The sequence below is a fragment of the Argopecten irradians genome, chromosome 4, assembly GCF_041381155.1.
Source record: "Argopecten irradians isolate NY chromosome 4, Ai_NY, whole genome shotgun sequence".
Lineage (NCBI taxonomy): Eukaryota > Metazoa > Mollusca > Bivalvia > Pectinida > Pectinidae > Argopecten > Argopecten irradians.
Genome location: NC_091137.1, coordinates 31,610,502 through 31,632,895, shown reverse-complemented (window position 1 = coordinate 31,632,895; position 22,394 = coordinate 31,610,502). Strand labels below are relative to the sequence as shown.

Here is a 22,394-nt window from a genome sequence, read left to right as displayed (position 1 = left end):
AAAGCGCTATGGATACCGATCTTAGCGTCAATAACCACCAATAGGCATTCACAAGCTTCTTCCTTACACATAACAAACATGCAGACAGACAAAAGAACAGACATATAATCCGATTTAAATTACATCGGACGCAAAAATTAAGAAAGAGCTTTCGTCTAATGGCGAACGTTCTGACCATCAAAGCGCTATGGATACCGCTCTGAGCGCCAATAACCGCCAATAGGCATTCACAAGCTTCTTCCTTACACATAACAATCGTGCAGACAGACAAAATTACATCGGACGCAAGAACTAAGAAATAGCTTCTGTCTAATGGCAAACGTTCTTGTGATCAAAGCATTATGGATACCGCTCTGGGCGTTAATAACCACTCGTAGACATCTACATTTTTTCCTTCACATAACTAACATGAGAACAGGCAAATAATCCGATTGACATTACATCAGAAACAATTTAAAGCAAGCAATGGAAATGAAAAAATAATAAAGTATTGATGCATCATGCATGCATAGAAAACAAACGTGCTTACAGAATATATTTGAAATTGGGGTTTGTCCTTGAGTTTCATATGGCCCTACAATCGATGTAAGATTTAACCATTCACAACAAATTCCTCTTTCGTTTTGCTTATCAAAGGTATAACTCATATCAAAATTCTTCAATTTTCTTTCATTGCTTACTGCATCCTTCACCTTTTGCTCACGTTATCTGGTAGGTGACCCCTGACGAAAGACGAGTGGCTTACCCACTGGACCATCCGACCACTATAGCAATTGTATTTTTACCACGCCCTCTTTTGATTATCCGTTCGAACTCCTCTTCGAGCGCTGGAAGTGTGTAAAGTAGGTCAATCAGGTCAATTTCACCAACAACAAACTGTTCATGGTTGCTTGATCGGATTGGTCAATCTGGGTAGTGTCTGTAATTTACAGTTGAACTGACGCGTTGTTGTTGCCAGCCTATAACAATAATAGTAGCTACGAAAAGGAAAGTCCTTTCTTTGAGAAATCAAAAAATTACCATGAGGTCCACACTGTAGTCAAAGTTGTCCAGTACTGTTTGGATGGATGGCTTCTTGTTAATTGTTGGTTAGTGTTTCGTCCAGTTGGCGTCTGGACCAGTAAAATCTGTCGTTGACCTGGGTCTGGGCAGTGTATTAGTGGCTTCGTATCGATGGCTATTGCCTGTCTATAAATCAAAATAATGTATGACAAATATATTTTTGCTAATATAATTGTTAACTAGTATTTTCATACAAGTTTCTATTTCTTTCGAGAGCTAAAATGATATCCAAAGAACAGTTAACAAACTGTACTTACTGCAGGATCGGGTTTTTTTATGTTGATTGTTTTCCTTGGGCTTCGGGCGTTCTTTTCTTTGTTCTTTGTTGAATCATGGTGAATCTGAAAAAAAAAAGTTTTTAAAAGATCACTATTATAAATTGATTGTAATTCAGAGAATGGACATATCCCTTAACACGGGACAAACAAAAAATAGTACTCTTTCCAAGTTACGCAATTTAGAAAAAAAATTTGGGACCAAAGAAATCGCTTCGTTATAGCCATAATTCGGCATAATAAAATATGTAGAAGTCTATATTACAAACAACTTATAGAAATATTGATGAGGGATGAAAACCGCTACATGTACATAACAACTACGAATTCATTGTAAATGTGTTAGTTATAACCGTGATTATTGATCTTACTGCTTCATTTATATAATTTGGTAGATTGTATCGTCATATAAAAATCATTTTAAATTACAGTGAAATATAGGTCTAGATAAAACATGCGTTCGCGTCTGGTATCCCAATACTATAGGTTCTGAGATTCAAGCACATCTAAACATTCTCGTGGGCCTGCTTCAAGCACATCTAAACATTCTCGTGGGCCTGCTAAAGAGTAAATACTCAGTTGTTGTAAGTTATAATCGCATGTATTCTCATTTCATTATTATCTTTCCTGTGTAAGAGGTACATTGTATATTACCTTGTTTACCTTGGTCTTGACATCATTGCTAGCGGTTTGCTAATTGCGGCACGTTTGATAATGTGTGGTTGCGCAGCGTCATAAAAACTAGGATAAAATTTGAACGATACATTGCGCCAATGGCTGTTGAGACGAGATTTAAAACAGTTAAGGGTAGGTGACTCTACCACAGGTGTTCGTTTCTAATATAAGTATAAGTATCATACTGGGTCAAGGTCTATAACTCGGCCGGCCATATAACACTACCCAATTTCAGAAAAAGTATAATTATTAACCAACCGTATAGGATATGACAATAGGAATACTCTCAATCGACAGCCAGATAATTTATCTTTAATTTAGTATATGATACAATATATATCATGCCGTATAAATGTCACTAGGTATCCAGAAACATCGGAAAACAGGTGTCCTCCGATAAACACGGCAGTGCCTTTAGTAAGTCTGGTCCTGCTCCGTTTGCTATATAACTTATTGCTCTTAACTCTAGTTTGTCTAGTTATGGAGAGTGTGAATAACTTATCTTTGTCCACTAAATCTATGTCATTGAGTATCTTAAATGGAACAACCTCTAAAAAGCGTGTAAAAGACAAAAACAAATCCCCTAAGTAAAAATACGCAACATCTCCCGCCACTAGGCTTATTCTTTTCCACTTTCAGGGATAAAATAAAAATAATTTCTGAAGGTTTCTTTTTATTGAAACATTGCCGATAATTGTTAAGACACGTTACTTACCTTGATCTCTGTATCCTGGATTCAACCCGATGATTTATTGATAGATAAACTTTGTAAATATGGAAAATTACGAGAGCGAAAAATATCGTGACCGAAGTCGATTTGTGGTATTAACAGATGACATCACAATTGAGATGGCGTTTTTCTTCTGTTTCTGACACATGTTTACGAAAGCCTATAAGTGTCACTTTGAAAAAATAAAATGAAATACTTTTCTCGAAAAAACGCGACAATTATCTCGTTAAAACGCGTTTATTGTCTCGTTATAATGAGATAGAAAATAACCATCTCGTTTTAACGCATTAGTCATCTCGTTTACATACAACAGGATCGGATACAAGATTTTAATGTAATTCAAAGCTGTCTTTCAATGCAATGTTACAAAATACATGTATGATAATAATGTATACAAGATGACATTTAATAGAGATTTAAAATTTTCTTTTAGTTTTATACGGGTCAACAAAGTGCTGACGAAATAAATTATAAGCAAATCAGAAAAAAAATTGTACAACACTAGTTGCTGACAACGGTTTTTTTATTATTATTTTGTGAAACTGCTGTAAAAAATTGTTGTATATTGACAAGGCGTATACTGTGGGTCATCGTACATCGTTGCACTGTCGATCTCCGAATTCGCCTGGCACATACACTGTCGCTCTTCGCTAGGCGCATTGTCGTACTGTCGCCATTGCGCATTGTCGCACTGTCGCATTGTTAGAAAATATTGGAAGACAAATGTAGCGACGAAAGAAACGACAGAATGCAAATACTGCAAACACATCCACATAATATAAATCGGGGACGTTAAATATAAAACTCACAAAACACTCCATAGAATATAACATAATGTTATACAATGTACGATGTGTACATGTGAAAATGCATCGCAGGACACTCAAATGTATTTTATCTTTACACGTGCATATGCATATCATGCACATGTCCAATCAAAGTGATATATATATATAGTTTGTCCACAGGGGCCTGAGAATTAATTACAAACTATATAATTATAGACCCACCAGAGTACCATAAGACCATTTTAGACGTTTTAGATTAAGTAATTTGTAACTAATTCTGTGAGTTTGTCGATAGACAATATTAAGGCCAAAAAAATATGTTTGTTTAGGGTTATATTGGGCAAAAAATTGGGTCGGTAGGTCGGATTTCTTTTTTTGTGTTTCATTCATAAAGTAATGGCCGGAACTGGAGTCTGAGATCGAAATCCCGACTTTTGTTTTTTTTTTTTCGTAGAAAAGTGGGAAAAAATAGAGTCGGTCGGGTAGCCCTTAACAGACATATTTTGTTTTGGCCTTTGGCACCAATGCGTGTGGAAAGGTTTAAACACGAGTTATGTGCCCTTTGTTGTGGAACTCTTTGGTGCACTGTGCACATCTGTCAAAATCTACAGGAGGATGTTACCTGCAGCTATCAATGCAGTATTTCGCGATTGTGTGGAGATTGATGACGAAGACGAAGAGCACGCATGTCAGCTTTATGATCTCATCAAGTCGGGAGACATAGAAAATCTCAGAAATGTCCTGGAATATCCCGAGTTCCGTGCCGTAATCAATATGAAGAACCACCTCGGATGCACTCCCTTGAGAATTGCAGCTGCGGGTAATTATATAATGTCCATCAGCTTTACAATTCTGTATTTAATTTATTTATATAGCTGATAATAAAGGCTTTTAATATTTTCTCAAATCTTGTACACCAGAAATATAATTACAATGTATAAGAGTATGTTTTAACTTTTATTTGAAACTAATTGTATGTTGATTATAATTGTAACTAATATCAAAGGAGTTTGACGTTCTGTCATGCAATAATATAAGTATACATATATGAAAAATACCCCTATATACTATATAAAAACACTTTAATAATATAAGTATACATATATAAAGAAAAATACACCTATATACTATATAAAAACAACAGGAATGAAATGCATGGCTGGCCAAATTTTCACCACCTTCGGTAAAAGTTCTGTAAAATTTGTTCTGGGTATATAGCATATTGGGGTACCTTTTATATATTGATACTATACTATATATATTGACAGAACATCAAACTCCTGTGCTAATACGCATCACACATGATTAACAGATTAATACCTGTGTATATGTCTATACATGTCCATCGTAAAACTAAGCATACTATGAGATCGTCTGAGGGTGAATATAACAACTGTGATAGTAACCCCTGGAGTATTAAGGATGAGGTACACGTAAACTGTATGCATTTGTACATGAATGTTTGTCAGAGAGGAGATAGTACACTTGTAGGTGCAGATCAAGTGCAGCTGATAGTTTCAAGAGCACTAATAATTACTGCTTCTGACCCAATAAGTGTGCCCATGATGCTTAAAAATGAAACAAATTGTGTGTCACTGTGTGTGGAGGGAGGGGGGGCATTTGGACTATAAAGCCATTCCTAAAATTATTACAAACCATCAATCAATTTGTTACAGAAATCAATAAAGAAACCTACACAGTTTAGATATTTTAAGTATGCATTTGATTCTAGGTGAGTGAAATAGAGGCCTCAAAAATGGGGAGGAGCACTTACAGGGATTTGGGCCCTTATTGGGTTGAATACAGTATAAATAACCGCAATTTGTTGCAAAGTGATCTAATTAGATGTTCCAATATATTGTACATGCATATTCATTTACCACAACCCCTTGATCAACCTCTGGATTAAAAGTTCGAATACTATATGGGGGAGTTAATTGCCAGGTATTGACTGCAGGTTGGTGATATTCCTCCGGGTACTCCAGTTTTCCTTCATCTGCTAAACCTGACATAAGATAACTGCATGACTGCTTAAAATAGGACAATATCAAAATAGCATAGTATTAATGATTATAATCAGAAAAGAATACTGTGTTCAGAAAGTAATTTAGTTCACATAAAAACTCACTGTCAATTATAGTGATACCAAAATAATGTGCAGTCTGTAATTTCAGCGGGATATGTTGATACTGGGATGTAATTTTATTTTTTTTCCCTTACTTCTAAAATCTAAGTTACTGGCAGAGATCTTATGCATGTATCCTTATATAATGGTTTCCAGAAGGCCAGTTGGAGTGTTTGCGATACCTTTTGGACTGTGGAGCGTTGGTCGACCGCCTAGATGTAAAACTTCAGACCCCTTTACTGGTTGCATTGAAGAATTACCACTTTGATTGTGCGGAGGCGCTGTTGGAAAGAGGAGCGAATCCGAACGGTGATCCACACCATGTCACTACACCCTTATATGTCATGACAATGCAGGGGTCATACAGAGGAATGAAGGTACATAATGTTTAAGTATCTCGACGTCACTGAATTAAGAATGAAATGGTTTTTATATGACCTCATTAGAAACAAATATTTAATGCTCTTTGATACAGTAATTTAAGAATTAAAAATTCTTTATATTATATGGAGATCTACAGGTATTGTTGCAGTTCAGTTTCGTAAAACTGTTGACTTTGAAAAAATAACCTACATGTATTCTGATTTTAGAGCATGGTGCAGATACTTGAACAGTAGCTACTATAATCTTATTCTAACAATTACATCTCTATACACATCATACTGAGACATATTCTTCTCCTTTCAGCTCCTATTAGAACATGGCGCAGATACTTCAGTAGCTCATAATCACATTCTACCAATGATGTCTCTGCACGTCCCATTGTGCCCTATACAGATTGCTCTGGCCTATAAACAATACCAATGTGTACGACTGTTGCTCAATTATGGGGCAGAAACTCATTATCTGCCCTCGTGTAGTCCCGGTAAAGGCCAGCAACAGATGATGCTGTATGATCTATGTATCAGTAAAATGTGCATTTTGGTGGGGTTTCAACTTCTCTACGAGTCTGGTACAAATATATATATGCGGCCAAAGAATATTAGTAAACAAGCTTGGGAGCTGGAGGAGAGACCCAATGTCAAGAGCTACCTGAAGTACATCACAGGTATGTAAAATCTCAGTTATGTAAAATCTCAGGTTTGTAAAATCTCAAGTACATGTATATAAAATCACAGATATGAAAAATTGCAGATATGTAAAATCATAGCTGTACAATATGTAAAATCTCTGTCTCTTTTTGAATGGTTTTTTCATGTTAAGTTACAATATGTGCTTAAAATAGACTATTTGACTATTTGTGATCACTGATGAAAATCTATATTATGTCAGACATAGTGTGTAGTTAGATATAAAAAGTTGTGCTCTGTCAAGCCTTGATGCTTATAAATTGTACTCATTTCTACCACTAGCCCTTGGCTCCAACCCCTGGGCTGAGGTGGCTGAGTGGTTACTGTTTTCTGACATTCTATCACAATCCCTCCCCCTCTGGGTTGCAAGTACCAAACCTATATGGAGTACTTTTCTCTGGGAATCTGAATTTTTCTCACTGTCCATGACTGTTAACAGGATACACAGCAAAGCCAAACCTATTCCAGTGTCAGGACTGCAAGGTTATAAGAATATGTGTCAACCCATTTTTCAGAGAATCCTCGCAGTCTCAAGTCTGGTTGTCGACTGTCCCTGATGCGTCAATATGGCCGGAACCTGCTGGTACAGATAGAGAAGATGGACATTCCTACAGTCCTTAAGTCCTATCTAAGTCTATCAGACATCAGCTGACCAGATCCTCAAATTTAGATATGTTTTACTCTCTGTTGTATTGGTATGTAATACGGCGTTATTTATAACTGGTTGTTGTAGCCATCATACCTTTCAATAGTATTAAGATTTATACATTTTCTCAATGATTTAACCTTTTTTTATTTTAAATTACATTTTTACCTGACAGCTAGTCCATTATCTACAGCATGCTGATATACATTTGTATAATTCTACAAGGGGATGTATTGGATCTCAAACTTGTGAATGTTGTTTGACTATATATTGTATATATCATGGGTGCTAGGGTATATCTATAGAGTTTCATTTGAATATTTTGTTATAATTTTGTTCTTCTATAACGTATCATTATTTTAGTTACAAGCAATCAATGATAGTCTATTTATATGCTATAGGTGATTTTTATTTTTTGTTTAAATGATAAGCTTCATTTTCTTGTTCTTTGCAAGCTTATTAGGGCTGTTGTGTTTATGATGTCAGCAGCTATGTCAATACTTTCATATGAGCTAAAAATGTTGGTTCAGACTCAAAAATAACTAAAAGTATGCTCCACAAAATATACTGATATATTCTTAAAATAATATATATATACCAACCAAGCCTTGGTATAAGATATTTGGTCAATTTTAACAGGTTTCTTTATTGACAGGGAATCTATCTACAAGATGTTTGGTCAATATTAACAGGTTTCTTTATAGACAGAGAACCGGTTTAAAAAGAAATTTGGTCAATATCAACAAGATTTTTTAAAGACAGGAAAGCGAGGTATAAGAGAAATGGCCAATATCAACAGGTTTCTTTAATGACAGGGAGCATGTCTAATATTGAAAATGGTCAATTTATTGACAGGGAACATGTCTATAAAAATTTGGTCAATATCAGCAGATTTCTTTATTGAAGGAATTATTTCCATGTTATCATCTGGTTCAATGCATTAAAATTAGTATTTTTTAATTTAAACAATTTTCATACGTTAATATTTCATAACCAAATGTTAATTTGTGTATTCTACATTTGTATTGATGATTTGTACAAGGTGTGTGTGCGAAATGTTAACAAGAGGCCCATGGGCCTTAACTTTCATCTTACTATTAGCACAAAATAACAGCTTGAAGAATATAGTGGCATACAATTAAGGCAATACAAAAGAACACTTTTAATAGAAGAAGTTCAGGTTCTGATATATTCGATGAATTAGACCTTGAAGGAAGGTCAAGGTCATTCATTTTAATAAAAATCCCCACCATGCTACAAGTCCAATATCAGGTCTCTAGGCCTCTTTATTATTTACAAGAATATGTTTAAAGATTTTAGCCTATTTGAACCCTGTGACCTTGAATTAAGGTCAAGGTCATTCATGTGAACAGACTTGGTAGATGACCTAAAATGCGTTAACTGATCAATTCTTAGCTGCATGATCTTGTCATATATTGTAATCTGGTGACCATAAAGTTTTAGAATGAAGATGGTTATTATAACCTTGATATAGAGTTCAACTAAGTACGACCAAAAATCTGTTTTCTTTGTAACTTTAGTTTTAATGTGATGTTGCACCTGTTATTGTCGTCACTTACCTGTTATTTACTTGACCTGAACGGAGCATTGATGGGTTGGCAAGTACAAGCATCTGTCCATAGGCCATGAAGCAAGGATCTTTGTTCAAATATGGTTCATTATTTAAGGAATACGATTTTGTACAATTTAGAGTAAAAGTTTGTGAATATTGTTGTAAGGTAAAGAAAAACGTCCTATTTTGAAAGTTTTTTTCTCGGCTTTTGTAGTGTACCATCTCGTGTGAGTTCGTGAAATTTATCCTTGCAAGCTGCCATATATAGATGTTTTAATAGAACACGGAAAGGAAATCCGACGTCATAACGATAGAGCGTGCGTAGACTCGTGGGTTTCCGATCATCCATGCTGACTAGTTTAATATGCCTGATCTTAGCCTCCTTATGTTACTTTGCAATACTCTTACTGTGTGCAAATTGTTGCAAATAAATGTTTAAGTAAAATAATACAAGAGTCAATTGTTGTATATGACCCCAAAGATCCCAATCATACAGAATATCAGTGGTGATTGCGAGGGACAAACGCTAAGAACTTAGGAGGCAATGGACATACCGGAGGAATTGTCGAGCCAAGATCCACCTTAGAGATTTAGGATTTAACCGTTACCAAATACTAAGACAAGCAGAAACTCTGCTTCAAAGAACAGCTGTCAGACAATATTAAAACACAATTGGTTATATAGTACTTTACAAAGATTTGTCTCAGACTTTCATGTTTGCTCATTGTTTGCAGAAATAACAAAAGACAAAATGTATCAAAAACACAAACATATACACTTGGATAGACAATCGTTACACTTGTCTCGTGCTTTTGTCTCCATTTTGAAACCGCATTGTTTCATGAGGTGTCTACGAATTCAACAACTCCCAGGAGGACAAATGAAAAAAGAACAAATGATCCCGAGGACTAAGTTTCCTGCTTCATTACCCAACAGAGAAATACATAGAAATACAAGAGAAAGATATGCTTTACTAAAAATAGACAGGGAACATCGGATAAAAGGAAACTTTTGCGGATATTTTCTATTAAACTATTTCTCTCCTAACACTTACCATATTCATCTGTGATCGCGGAAATGTAGATCGAACGCATCTGAAAAGCTTCCAATTGATTGATATTGTATCAATATCTAATAAGATTCATACGCCATCACTGCGCTGAATTCACTCTAACGATCGGTAACAGATCATCAGATGCTTACACAAGGTAGCAAAATATCACCAAATTTGCACATGCCATGTGGCGGTATTTAACTTTACCGGTAACCACAGATGTCTGTAACTCACTAAAACGAATTAATTTTAATCAAATAAAATGAAGACACAAATAGTTTCTAACATTTTTATTACAACTAAATCTGAAATTTGCATTTAATATAAATGCTGAAAAACTAAATGCATAAATTTAACATACATGTTTAACTTGTCGTTAAACAAAGCACCTGATCACAACTATTCAATTACAATATACATGTACAATTATAATGTAGATATTCACTTTCAAATGTAATGTATCAAAATATAAAGGACAAGATATATTGAATTGTGACAGCAATTGATTTTAAAATTCAAAAGAACATGAGCCTTAACGGTCATCTGACTTTTGGTTCAGTCGAACACAGAAAATACATTTTTGAATAGAGTAGAAAAAGACCAAATTTTCTTAGACTTTTAATCTATGTTATTGACAAGAGGTCGCTTATAGATTTTAGTCTACTAGTATTCAACTCAATGTCATTCACATGAACAAACTTTGTACCTTTTTATCCCTGATATAGGCCAAATATCAGTAGCCTTTCGATTATTGAGAAGAAGTTGTTTTTATAAACAGTTTATGCACGGCGGGCGAGGATGACTATAGCCATACTGACCCTTCGGGGCAGATGACCTAATGTGCTTAACTTCAAAGACTAAACATTGTCAATGGAACAAAAATGACCCGTGATTATATTTGAATATTTTCATAACTCTTGTCCTCTTGATATACACATGAAAACAATCTCCCATGAAATCGGCACAAAGTGTAAATAACAACACGCTTACTTCACAGAATGAAGCAAAGTGTTGGAAGTTTTCAAACCTGACACTATTCCATCACTGTTTATGTAAATGTTATGCCAGATTATCAAGGTCCAAATATAATTGTCCTGATGAAGAACGCAAAAACAAAACGTAATTCCATAAATCATATAGCGCTGCATTCCATATCGCATTCTAAAATTACAACTCAATGAACAATCTTAATAGAAACGCTTACTTTTTAAACAAACTTCTACCGCTTCTAAACGACTATATTCATACCTATTTTTGGCATATTTTAGCAATTTAAGTACTACAGCGGTACATTGTATAAACTACACAACACTTTTTGTTATTTTGGAATCTGTTATTTCTGAAGTACTTCCATAGTAAATAAACAATATTAAATCATTATGCTATCTTTTTATATATAGCTGAAACTCGAAATTCGGTCGTGTTAAACATATTGTATTCTGATTGACAACACAGGATAGAACAGACAGTGCCAGTGTGAAATTACATTAATTAGCCATCCGAAAAATGAAAATAACAAGCAAATTCGTGGAATTTTCACCCCCCGCTTTCAGGACATATTGTAGGTAAACATTATTGAGGTTAGGTTTAACCTTGGTTGAAACATGAAAAAATAAACTGAAGTTTTATTAGGAAGTAAGATGTGTAAAATAATGTCCGCTGAAAGTGATTATTAAACTTGGCTGAGCTCTTAAGGCGTTTAACTTTGATACTGACTTTTAAGAAAATCGGTTTACATGTTACAATTATTGCACAGGGAATGGCAGAAAATGAAGTTTTTGGTATATCAAAGGTCCATAACTCCACTACATAGTGTCGGCCAAAAGTTGCAATCGAACTTTCCCAAGCCCTTAAGGCATTTGACCTTGTTACCAAGTTCGAAAAAATCGGTTAATATTTATTACAGTTATTGCAGGGAAATGGCAGAAAATGACTTTTTTTATTAAATAAAAGGCACATAACTCTGCTAAATAAGGTCCGTCGCAAGTGGCGATCGAACTTGGCCGAGCCCTTAAGACATTTAAGTTTGTTACAAAGTTTGAAAAAAAAATCGGTTAACATTTATTACAGTTATTGTACGAAAGTGACAGAAAATGACTTGTTTATTAATTCAAGGGGCCATAACTCTGCTTATTAAGATCTGCCAAAAGTGGCTACCGACCTTGGTTAAGCCTTTTAGGCATTTAATTTTGTTACCAAGTTTTAACAATATTGGTTTTAACATTTGTTAGTTATTACACAGTAACTGCAGAAAAATGACATTTGAAGTAAATTAAAGGGCCATAACTCTGATAAATAACTTCCGCTGAAAGATTTGATCGAACTTGGCCAGGTACTTAAGGCATTCAACTTTGTTACCAAATTTGAAGAAAATCGGTTTATATTTATTATTTATTGTACGGAAGTGGCAGAAACTGACTTCTTTTTATTTGAGCAAAGGGCCATACCTTCGCTAAATAAGGTCCGTTGAAAGTCGCGATCGAACTTGGCCGAGTCCTTAAGATATTTAACATTGTTACTAAGTTTGAAGAAAATCGGTTTACATTTGTTACAGTTATTGCACGGATATGGCAGAAAATGACGTTTTAAGTAATTCAAAGGTATATAACTCCGCTAAATAAGGTCCATCGATAGTCGCGATCGAACTTGGCCGAGCGATTTAAGGCATTTAACCTTGTCACCAAGTTTGAAGAAAATCGGTTTACATTTGTTACAGTTATTGCACGGAAACGAAGTGTGATAGACAGACGGACAAAACCAACGTTTCGGAGAAAGCGGGGGATAACAAGAACTACTATTACTATAGGACAAAAGGCGACGATGGATGACTTCAAACAAAGTTAACACATTACGACAGATATCGACAAAATATATATTTATTTACAGCTTCATCTGGGCGGATTGGGATCGGTTTTCGATTTTAAAAAATATAAATTTATCCATTTGCTTTCTTTTTGGTCACGTCCAAATAGTTTTTGATCAACTACTGGGAAAAGTTATATCTATAGAATAAAAATACAAACTTAGTCTAAATATAACAGCACCTTAGCAGAAACTTATACATTTTGAGCAAGAGACAAAACACAAAATAGCATCATAGAATTTACCTTTCCCTTTGTAAATAAAGGGCATTTCGAGTTGAAAAAGGTGAATTTCGTACTTAATCGCCCACATGTAATTGTATTATTAAGTGTCATAACCATCTTCCATGTTCTCTTTCTTCATTCTGTTTGTTTTCCTTATGTTGTCCAGATTAACTTGTGTTTCTCGTAACCTTTCACGAAGCTGTCGAATTCTTTGCTGAACCATGGTTTCGTCCGCTGGAATATGCGTTACTGTTTCGATGCCAAATTTGTCTCTGTCTTTGATTTCCTCGTTAGATCGAGGAGTATCTTGGTCGTTAACGACTGAATCAACCGACGGGTGTAAAGAAGAACCTTTGTCACCATTGTCTTTCGTAGATGAAGATGACAAAGGATTCGGTTGGTTACAATCGACAACGGGAGGCGTCAAATCGGTTTTATTTGATGGATTTCCCATATCATTTTCACTGACTGCACTAACAAAACCAGTTTCTAACGGTGGTTTGCTGTCTAGAGAAGAAATGTTCTGATTATCAACATTATCAACGGAACCCGGTCCCTGTGTTGTGATGGTTGACAAACTGTCTTTGGTACTTTTGTCACCTTCAAAGTTCCTGAGACGAGCGGGATCCTTTTTGACCACTACAGTACCATCACTAACAAGAGTAAGTTGAGGCGGGGGTCTGTCGCCAGATGTTGGTAAACATGAAGTACTAGTTGAAACTTCTCCCGGACTATCACCCTTATGCAACATCGGGGGAAATTTTTTGATCTGATTTAGATTAGAAGCATCTCCTTCACAAGAAACAACTTCCTGGTGAAGAACGGGTGGTTCTGTGTCATTACACCCACCACTTTCTGAGCTATTAGTTTTTGGGATCAACACTGGTGACGTGTGCTTGGAGTATGAATACAGAGAACCCGATATTTCTATTTGAGGTGACAACACCGGAGGAGAAATAAGCGGCTGTTTCACGCTCCCGGTCTCTAACGATAACTTCGGCTTAATGTCTTCAACCGAATCTTTAATTGCAGAGGGCGGATTGGAAAGTTTTGAAAGTACAGAATCAGTATGACTTGTTTGTGTTAGCTCGTACTCCTTTGATTCGCGTGTAATACCAGTATCACCTACGGCAATCTTACTATCTACCAAGTTCGTGGAAGAATTGGATGACTTTGCCGTACACAAACCGGGAATTTGAAAAGTTGTAGAATTCCCTGTACAAGTCCGAGTGAATAACGGATTGCTTGCTACATCTAGTACATACGCCTTTGGGATAACATCTCCACCATCAGCCGGTATTAACACCATTTTATCACCGATCCGCAACTGGTAGAACTTCTTTGTATTCTGTGCTTTAGCAAGTTCATTTACTGTACTTTTGAACAAATTAGATTGCTCAGATAAACTCTTAGGTGGTTGAATGGCTAACGTCATTTTAGGTTTGAAAGATTTTAGATTTCCCGAATTTGGTTTAAACGCAGATTGTTCTGTTGTAACGTTTGGCACCACCTTGGGTACAATGTCTCCTTTATTCTGAGATGACTGGGCTAGACCTTTGACAAATGGTTTTGGAGGTTTAGGCAATTTTGTCATAGTTGGTTCTTGTTTTTGTTGCCTTTTTCTCGTATCAGAAGAATACATGTGGTCAAAATGGGACGATCTGTTATATATTTCCCCTTGCTGTTTTTGAACTACGGATTCAGCATCCGCCACTGTGTCTATTTCAATATAAGGATGCGGTTCCGAGTTATGTACAGTTTTCCCAGAGAGTTTCGGCGGCACGTTCCAATTCCGTTCAAAATTAGTGGTGAAAGAACTGCATTTATCACTGAGTTTCCTGTATCCTCCGGTTAAACTAACCCGATCTTTCGCGGAAATAAAGTTTCCCTTATTCCAGGCAGAAGAGAATGTCCCTGGTTCGACCTTTACTGGTGGGACGGAGGAATTTGAATTTGTTGCAAGATGTTTCGTGGACGGTAAGGCTGCCTTCATATCAACTTTGTCTTCAGCATGCGTCACCATCCGCTGATATTGAGGATCCGCTTCGGCAGTAGGACTTGACACCAACTGGCGGTATGTAGGGGTCGCTTCAACATTAGCAACTGACACCATTTGACGGTTTGGAGGGAACGCTTCAGCAGTAGGCTCTGTCACCCTCTGCTGATATACAGGGGTCGCTTCAGCAATAAGACCTGACAGTATCTGGCGACATGGAGGGGTCGCTTCAGCAGTAGGTTCTGTCACCCTCTGCTGACATACAGGGGTCGCTAGAGCATTAAGACCCGACACCATCTGACGATATGGAGGGGTCACTTCAGCAGTAGACTCAGTCACCCTCTGCTGACATGCAGGGGTCGCTTCAGGATTTAGACCTGACACCATCTGACGATATGGAGGGGTCGCTTGATGTTTCTTCTTCATTATCAAATTCTTGAGTACGGATACTGCTTTTGATTTCTTGATACCACTTTCAGTTTGTTCAGAATTTGATTTGCAACTTTGTTTAGATTTCGATTTGAGCGTCTCATCTTTCATAGCTTTTGCGATGGTTTTTAAGACTGAACTCTTCGTCCTATCCTTTAAAATACGGAAACTACCACTACTTGTCCGAAGAAGGGTAGCGTATAAGATAACCTTTCTATCCAAGAGACATGAAATGGGTCTATTGACTTTCTCTTTAGAAGAAGCCAAATTCGTTTTTTCGATCTTTTCCATTTTTTCAGAGTCGATTATTACACTTATAAATGGCATGTCTTCTCTTTGAATACGATTAAGTTTCTTTTTAGTTCTGGCTACTTGAGGTCGACTTCCGCGAAATCCATATGTTGGAGCCATACGGCACTTCATTTCTTCCTCTTCTTGCTTCTGAATGACGTGATCTTCAAAATTACTTATGCCTCGGCTATCGAAGAAAACTGCATCTGTGATTAGTTTACGGTTGAATTTCCTCTTCCTGCTTGGTCTAAGAGGGATAGTGTCTGGTGTTGAATCCGGTAGCGGTAGCGGTGTAATGTTCGTTGCTGCAGTAGAAGGATTTTCTTCTTGAAGTTTTGGAACTTCTTTCACATCAGTTTTTGCTTTCTTTTTCATTTTTTTCTTCCTTGTCAGTCTTGGTGGTTTCTTTTTCATTTTCTTCTTTGGTTGCGTTTTCTGTGATTGGTCCAGCTCTTGAAAGGTTGCTTCGTTATCTATCTCGGGTTTCTTGTCTACATTCATTACTTCTTGCCTTACAACTCTATGATGCAAAATATCAAATAACTTCACGTAGCAATAACTGACCTTTTTACCGTTAATGATATTCTTGTTATCATACTTGATAGCGGTATGCTCAGTCGTCTTTTTAGAGTATGTCTTAGAATGGCGGGACACGGAATCTTTCGTAGTTTTGCTTAAACACGTTCTACCAGAAGTGTCCATTTCCACTTTAACAAATGAAGACAACGGACGAGGAGGTTCAACACAATCGTTATTTTTGTCCATGGTAGAATTAATTAGACCTGGAGCGTCAGTTTCAAACATGTTTTCAGCGTTCATACTATTTTCGATATAATTCTCTTCCTGTGTTACGTCACTTTCATCTGATTTGTTTAAAGTATCGTTTTCAACTGCCGATACGGTTGATTCAGTAAACGAAGTTGTCGCCGATACATTTGGCTCCGATTCTACTATCTCATTTTGTTTGTTGGTATCGTCAGAAGCGAGTGAAAACACTGCGCCAATCTGAATTTCCATCTCTGCTTCACTAGCACTGTCTGTTAGATCATCCGATTCTGGTCCATTCGAGATCTCCATAAGTGGTTTAGATTCTGGATTCTCATTATCACTCTGACTGTAGTCACGAGCTTCCATCCCAGCTTCACTGGTTTCAGTCTCCATACTGAGGCTGCTTAAGTATGGTATATTATCCTGAAAATACAAAATTAACACCAGTTTTACATCACTTAATTACATGTACATTGTATCACTTTTTTTATCCTTTTTTTTATTTCACAGGAAAGTTTTCAATGCCAAACTCATATTCAGGTGGATGGAATGAAAAGACAACATCTACAAATTTATCTTCAAACTTGCATATTTTGGCGCAATCAAATGTCAAAATCAAGTTAACGAAGTATCAAATTCTAACATCGAATTGCATTGTGGGAGAACCGTGAATTTCCGACGAGGTAGACATTGTTATAGAGAGAAAATGCATGTTTGACAAATTTAGATTTTAGTAACTTTTCTTATAAATAATGTTAAAAAAATTAACGTTACAACCTGCAATATATTTACAATATATGGCAACAGCTGCATAATGATGTTTTAAAACGAGAAATACTAGATGTAAATTAATCTGAATCTGGTGTAGAATTGAATGAAGTACATATGAACAGCATTGACGAACCAATGGAGGTTGCTATGAGGAGTACTTGATCGTTTTGGTATCTGATTTCCTAAAATCTGCAATCAGTATTCATTTAGACCTTGTTAAGTGATAACGTAGACTTAGGTATTCCGTTACCTCGCCTTGTTTAGCTGACGCCTACGGGTGAATTAGAAAATAATTCCTTAAAATAAACAATAGCAGATTCAGCAATACCACAGAATGTTTTAATGTTTTACAATGTGTATCAAGTGTGTTGGGGGACGGGGTGGTTACTCCGTTGTGTAATCTTCATACCATAGAGGTGGCTCTCTCCGTTTCCGAGGTTACATCTAGTGTCTTGACTCAGTCAGGCTACGGGGTATAGACATACATGGTTTGTGTCTTCAATGCAGTTTGATCATCGGTAAAGCCCCCTCTCTATGTACGGTCTGCTTGGTTCTGTAGAATAGACAACAAACAGGATTTAGTACGACAGTAGTAGCATTAGAACGTTAACAATTTGATGTTTTATAAAATATTCTAAATATCGGTAAAAACTCACGAGAAAACTACAAAGTCTACATTAATGAAAATTGTGTATAACTGACGTTAGAATAAATCCAATTGAATTACAATAGTAGGACGCTGGGTTACGTAAAATGGCGGTCAGTTGTTATTGTTAACCGATCGCCACCAGGCAGTATATGACAATTGGCGATCCGTTTAATCCATACAAGTTACGATACATGTACATCAACAACAAATACAGTAGTATTTTGTATATACTGTATAACTTGCAGCGTTGAAGTTTTTGATCCACGCACACATATGATCAACTTGTGTAAACGTTGACTTGCATTGTCAGCTTTATCTAAATTTACTAAATCTGATTTAGTATTAACAGTAAGTAGACTATACAATGTACATATACAGCAGAAAATTACCACACCACGAACAGTTTGAAACCTGACTCTGTAGCTAAAATATTAACACGCAGATTTGTCCAGGCTTATATAACATGAACTGGCGAATTTGATGTTTCCGCATCTTTCTTATTTTTTTTCATGATTTAGAAGAATGTTGAAAAAAAATCCTTATGTAAATCATGCAGAGACAGGACTAAATCGAAATCAAGATGAGCGATTATGATTCGGAATACTTTGATAAAAATCAAATAAATAATAAACATCGCTAGGTGGGTCCCACTTAGTCAAACAAGCCGAAGTTAGCCGACATTGTAACGTCGTTGCCGAGAACGTCATGTGACTGCCGTTACTACGTAACGTCTGTCCGAACTCTTCCGAAAACGGGTCATGAACTTTTCGACTTCCGTTCGGTAATAATCGTAACTTCTATGGCGACCAGTTTAAAATGAAGGCATGTTTACATGTATCGACTGTCAGCAACTGCTGTACTAAAGTTGTTCAAAAAACCATTACAAATATTCTTTAATATATCTTAATTTCAACTACATCTACAAATACTAACAATATCGGAGTCGAATTTAACTTGATTTTTTATTGATAGTTACGTATAGTGTGGCTTTAAAAAGCTCATTTATCTTAAAGCTGACAATGCAAGTTGAGGTAAAATAATATAATGAAATATTTGTTTTCTTTCAAATTGTTTGCAGAGATGCGCTTAAAGAAAAATTGCCGCCAGCTTACTTTGAATACATGTCTGATAAACCGGGGCCATATCCGCAAACCATTTGAATACATGTCTGATAAACCGGGGCCATATCCGCAAACCATTTGAAAGAACAAAAATATTATATTTAAACACAATGTCTTTAACCTGCATTGACAGATTTAACTATTTAGAGTTAGATTTTAAAAACAACTAATTGTGTCTGACTCCGTGCTGATAAAGTACCAATTACTAATCCAAAAAGAAAAGTAGTACACATATTGTTATTCATTTTTAAACAAATAGATCTTTCCTATTTAATAAAGTTGCTAATTAATAAAGTTGCTCTGTTGATAGCACATCATTATTCCATATAACTGTATCTGACTATGTTGATATACTATTATACATGTATATAAGTGAGTTAATTAACTCAAAACCTTTTCAAGTTTTCGTGCAAAAGCAAAACCACGGTCCACATTATTTTCTTACCATCACCATCTGAACAATAAATAAAATAAAACAAATGTTAATTTCCATAACGCGAGTCGTCTTATATTTCCCGTCATCGTTAGTTGAATGCCAGATTATCACTGCGTATGCGCCAGACGCCAAACTGCACTGTTAGCACGTGCTAAGCAGGAAAATTGGAATTGCTTGGTGTTGTAACCTCTTCTTAGGCCATCGATATAAATTTGATGTTTTAATTGTTTTTAAGAATTTTTCGGAAAGATAGTGGGACTTTAAACGTTTTGGTATATAAAATATACATGTAGCTCATGTTGAGCTTGAAATACATTGTATTAACTTTTAATATGACTGTTATAAATTATCTCTAATTCATTAGTTGAAGATTATATTTTATGGTATATAAATACACTTTACGTTCTAAAACAGGTGATAACTGATATAGTGTTTGCAAACATGTTTTTTTTAGAGATTTAATGATACTCTATGAAATACTAAATATCACAAAAAAGTACATCCATTTCCCGAGCCATTCTGTTCTGATTTAATACAACTTATTACAATTACACGTGAAATCAGTTTTCCAGTAAAAGGCAACTGTTGTTTAAATAAAAACAGAAAAATAGAATGAAATCAAATGAATTTCCAAAATCAAAATATATAAACCATATTATAAAGACTTTGATATCAATTATTTCAAGAACATTCAACTGATCACAGAAAATACATGTTTTGTTTGACATTTTTCTTCATTAAAGTTCCAACATGAAAATTACAAAGAAAACAAAAGTCTTCATTAAAATGAGTTTTTATCCTTAATATACTCTTGTTTCTTATGTTGCACATACACCTATTTTGGTAAAACCATGCACATATGAGGGCAGCCTTATACATTATTCTGCCTTTACCTCAGATCTGTGTTTAACATTCATTTAAAAACATTATTTTAAAGTACACAAAAAGGGCATATGATTAGTTTACTTTAAAACTCTTATGTCTATAAGCCTTAGATAGTAAGTTATCATTAACAGAGATTATGTAAGTTGGACAGAGGAGTCACCAGCAAGCAACAGTTGACCTAGATGGGCTGTGTATTATATAACACTCTGTGTATTCTATACACACTCTGTGTATTCTACCAATCAGCAGGCAGTCTTCCCATGACTACTGATTGGTCCAAAGGAATATTATTCAATGAATAGGGAATTTATGAATGGAAGTTTATGAATGAAATGGTTCAAGAGGTCACCACTAGATGTCATTGTAGGGCAAGTCCTACTCAGTCTTACACATCAATAGTAAACCAGATAGCATTAATACAACCGCTAGTCGCGTTGTATTAAAAACGTCTCATTGAACAGTCATCGAAACAAAATCAAAGACGATGTCTGATACCTAGACATGTATTATATTATTCGGTATTCGTGTATGCAGAGACTTAGATATAATATTATATCTAAGTCTCCGATGTATGTAAACATCTGTTAAATATAGATTGTATTATAGGTCCCTCACGACAAGTCCGGAACTTCTAGACCGCTTTAATTTCTGGGTCACGTTTTATACAACGACTGAACATCGAAATCGCTGTATGCTATAAATAGATCTACACATTTAATACAGTTAAGTCCACCATGCACATGTAATTACACAGAAAAATGCAATAAATAATCATGTAATATCAAAACATACCTATTATTTACAAACAGTATATTATTCATTTTTGTGTACAAAATGTAAACAATGCCACATGGTTGAGGTCAGTGAACCGCAGCCGATCGAGAGTATACAATACACATCCCATTTGGACAAGAAACATTTCTCAGGCTACATGTCAAGAGGAGTATGTATTGTTCCAGCGAATAATTTAAAAAAATTCTGTTAGACCTAGTTTATTAAAGCAACAACGAAACCAACGAATTTTGCAAAATTAGAACACCGTTCAGTAGCAGAAGCGAGTAAGTTGACATTGCACACACTAACGTGAGCGACTCCCGGTGATTGTTATAGAACGGATATTATTTAATAGATAGTAGGTTATAGCGTACCTGTATTCCTCACATACAGAGGTAACTGCGGTTAACATTCACTCCTTCTAAAAATAAGTTCGGTGTTCATCATGGCGGGATTACATAACAATAACTTCCGGTTGTGCGTAAGAATACAATCAGCTCTACATTTTGTCTATTTACGTATATTTAGTTGTTTTTTCAAAAGTCTGAAGTAAAGTTTGCAATGTCTAAGATACGGATTTTCTGATTAGTTAGATGAAAGAAAGGGCTTACATGTAGTTGATTTCATATTGAGTGCGATTGCTATAGCCATGTGCTATAAATACATAAGCGTTGTTTAGATAAACTGTCATCATTTCTGTTATATATATATACCAGACTGTTTACTCAGTTGAAAGTAATCCCTATATTGATGCAAGCAAACTAACGATCTGACCTTTGTGATTTATTATATAACATTATCATCTACGATGGCTGGTTAAGGACATACACAAATGAATATATTTATCTCGTTATATTTCCATTTGCGCGGGACAGACACTTTATAACCTTACCAAAATAGCTCCCGTTGGTGAAGTGATCTGTAGGATATGTTTTGTGACGTCATTCTGCCCGACGGCATGACGTAATACGCAATCCGCAGGGATGGAAAACCTCGATAGTTTTATGTTATTCGCAACAATATTTGTCGCTATGATATTAAAATGTTGAATATCCTAAAGATGGAATATATTGATTAAAATGTTGGACGTTTACTCATGAGTGTATGCTTATTTACACGGACTCATTCTCTGTCCTTGAATGACGTCGGGGCTACTTATGACGTCACAAGAAGAGGCTCCACTGACTGGC

At 35.7% G+C, this 22,394-nt stretch overlaps 2 protein-coding genes across 2 annotated transcripts; one reads left to right on the top strand and one right to left on the bottom strand.

The window, feature by feature from the left end:
• The first annotated feature begins 4,004 nt into the window (after window positions 1-4,004).
• Window positions 4,005-9,391, top strand: LOC138321296 (ankyrin repeat and SOCS box protein 1-like). The gene is made up of 4 exons (XM_069264890.1): window positions 4,005-4,350; window positions 5,812-6,032; window positions 6,343-6,703; window positions 7,241-9,391. Exons 1-4 carry the CDS (start codon window positions 4,146-4,148, stop codon window positions 7,375-7,377), a joined length of 924 nt encoding a protein of 307 aa, XP_069120991.1. The 5' UTR covers window positions 4,005-4,145; the 3' UTR covers window positions 7,378-9,391.
• Window positions 9,392-10,312: 921 nt separating this feature from the next.
• On the bottom strand, window positions 10,313-21,673 carry LOC138321295 (uncharacterized). The gene is made up of 3 exons (XM_069264889.1): window positions 21,579-21,673; window positions 17,749-17,892; window positions 10,313-16,991 (listed from the first exon to the last, which is right to left on the bottom strand). Exons 2-3 carry the CDS (start codon window positions 17,749-17,751, stop codon window positions 13,185-13,187), a joined length of 3,810 nt encoding a protein of 1,269 aa, XP_069120990.1. The 5' UTR covers window positions 17,752-17,892; window positions 21,579-21,673; the 3' UTR covers window positions 10,313-13,184.
• Window positions 21,674-22,394: the final 721 nt, after the last annotated feature.

Excerpts from the sequence above, each read along its gene's own strand:
- LOC138321296 (XM_069264890.1), top strand. The coding sequence starts at position 4,146 with ATGTTACCTGCAGCTATCAATGCAGTATTTCGCGATTGTGTGGAGATT. Across the intron at positions 4,351-5,811 it reads CTTGAGAATTGCAGCTGCGG|AAGGCCAGTTGGAGTGTTTG; the intron begins GTAATTATATAA and ends AATGGTTTCCAG. Across the intron at positions 6,704-7,240 it reads CTACCTGAAGTACATCACAG|AGAATCCTCGCAGTCTCAAG; the intron begins GTATGTAAAATC and ends CCCATTTTTCAG.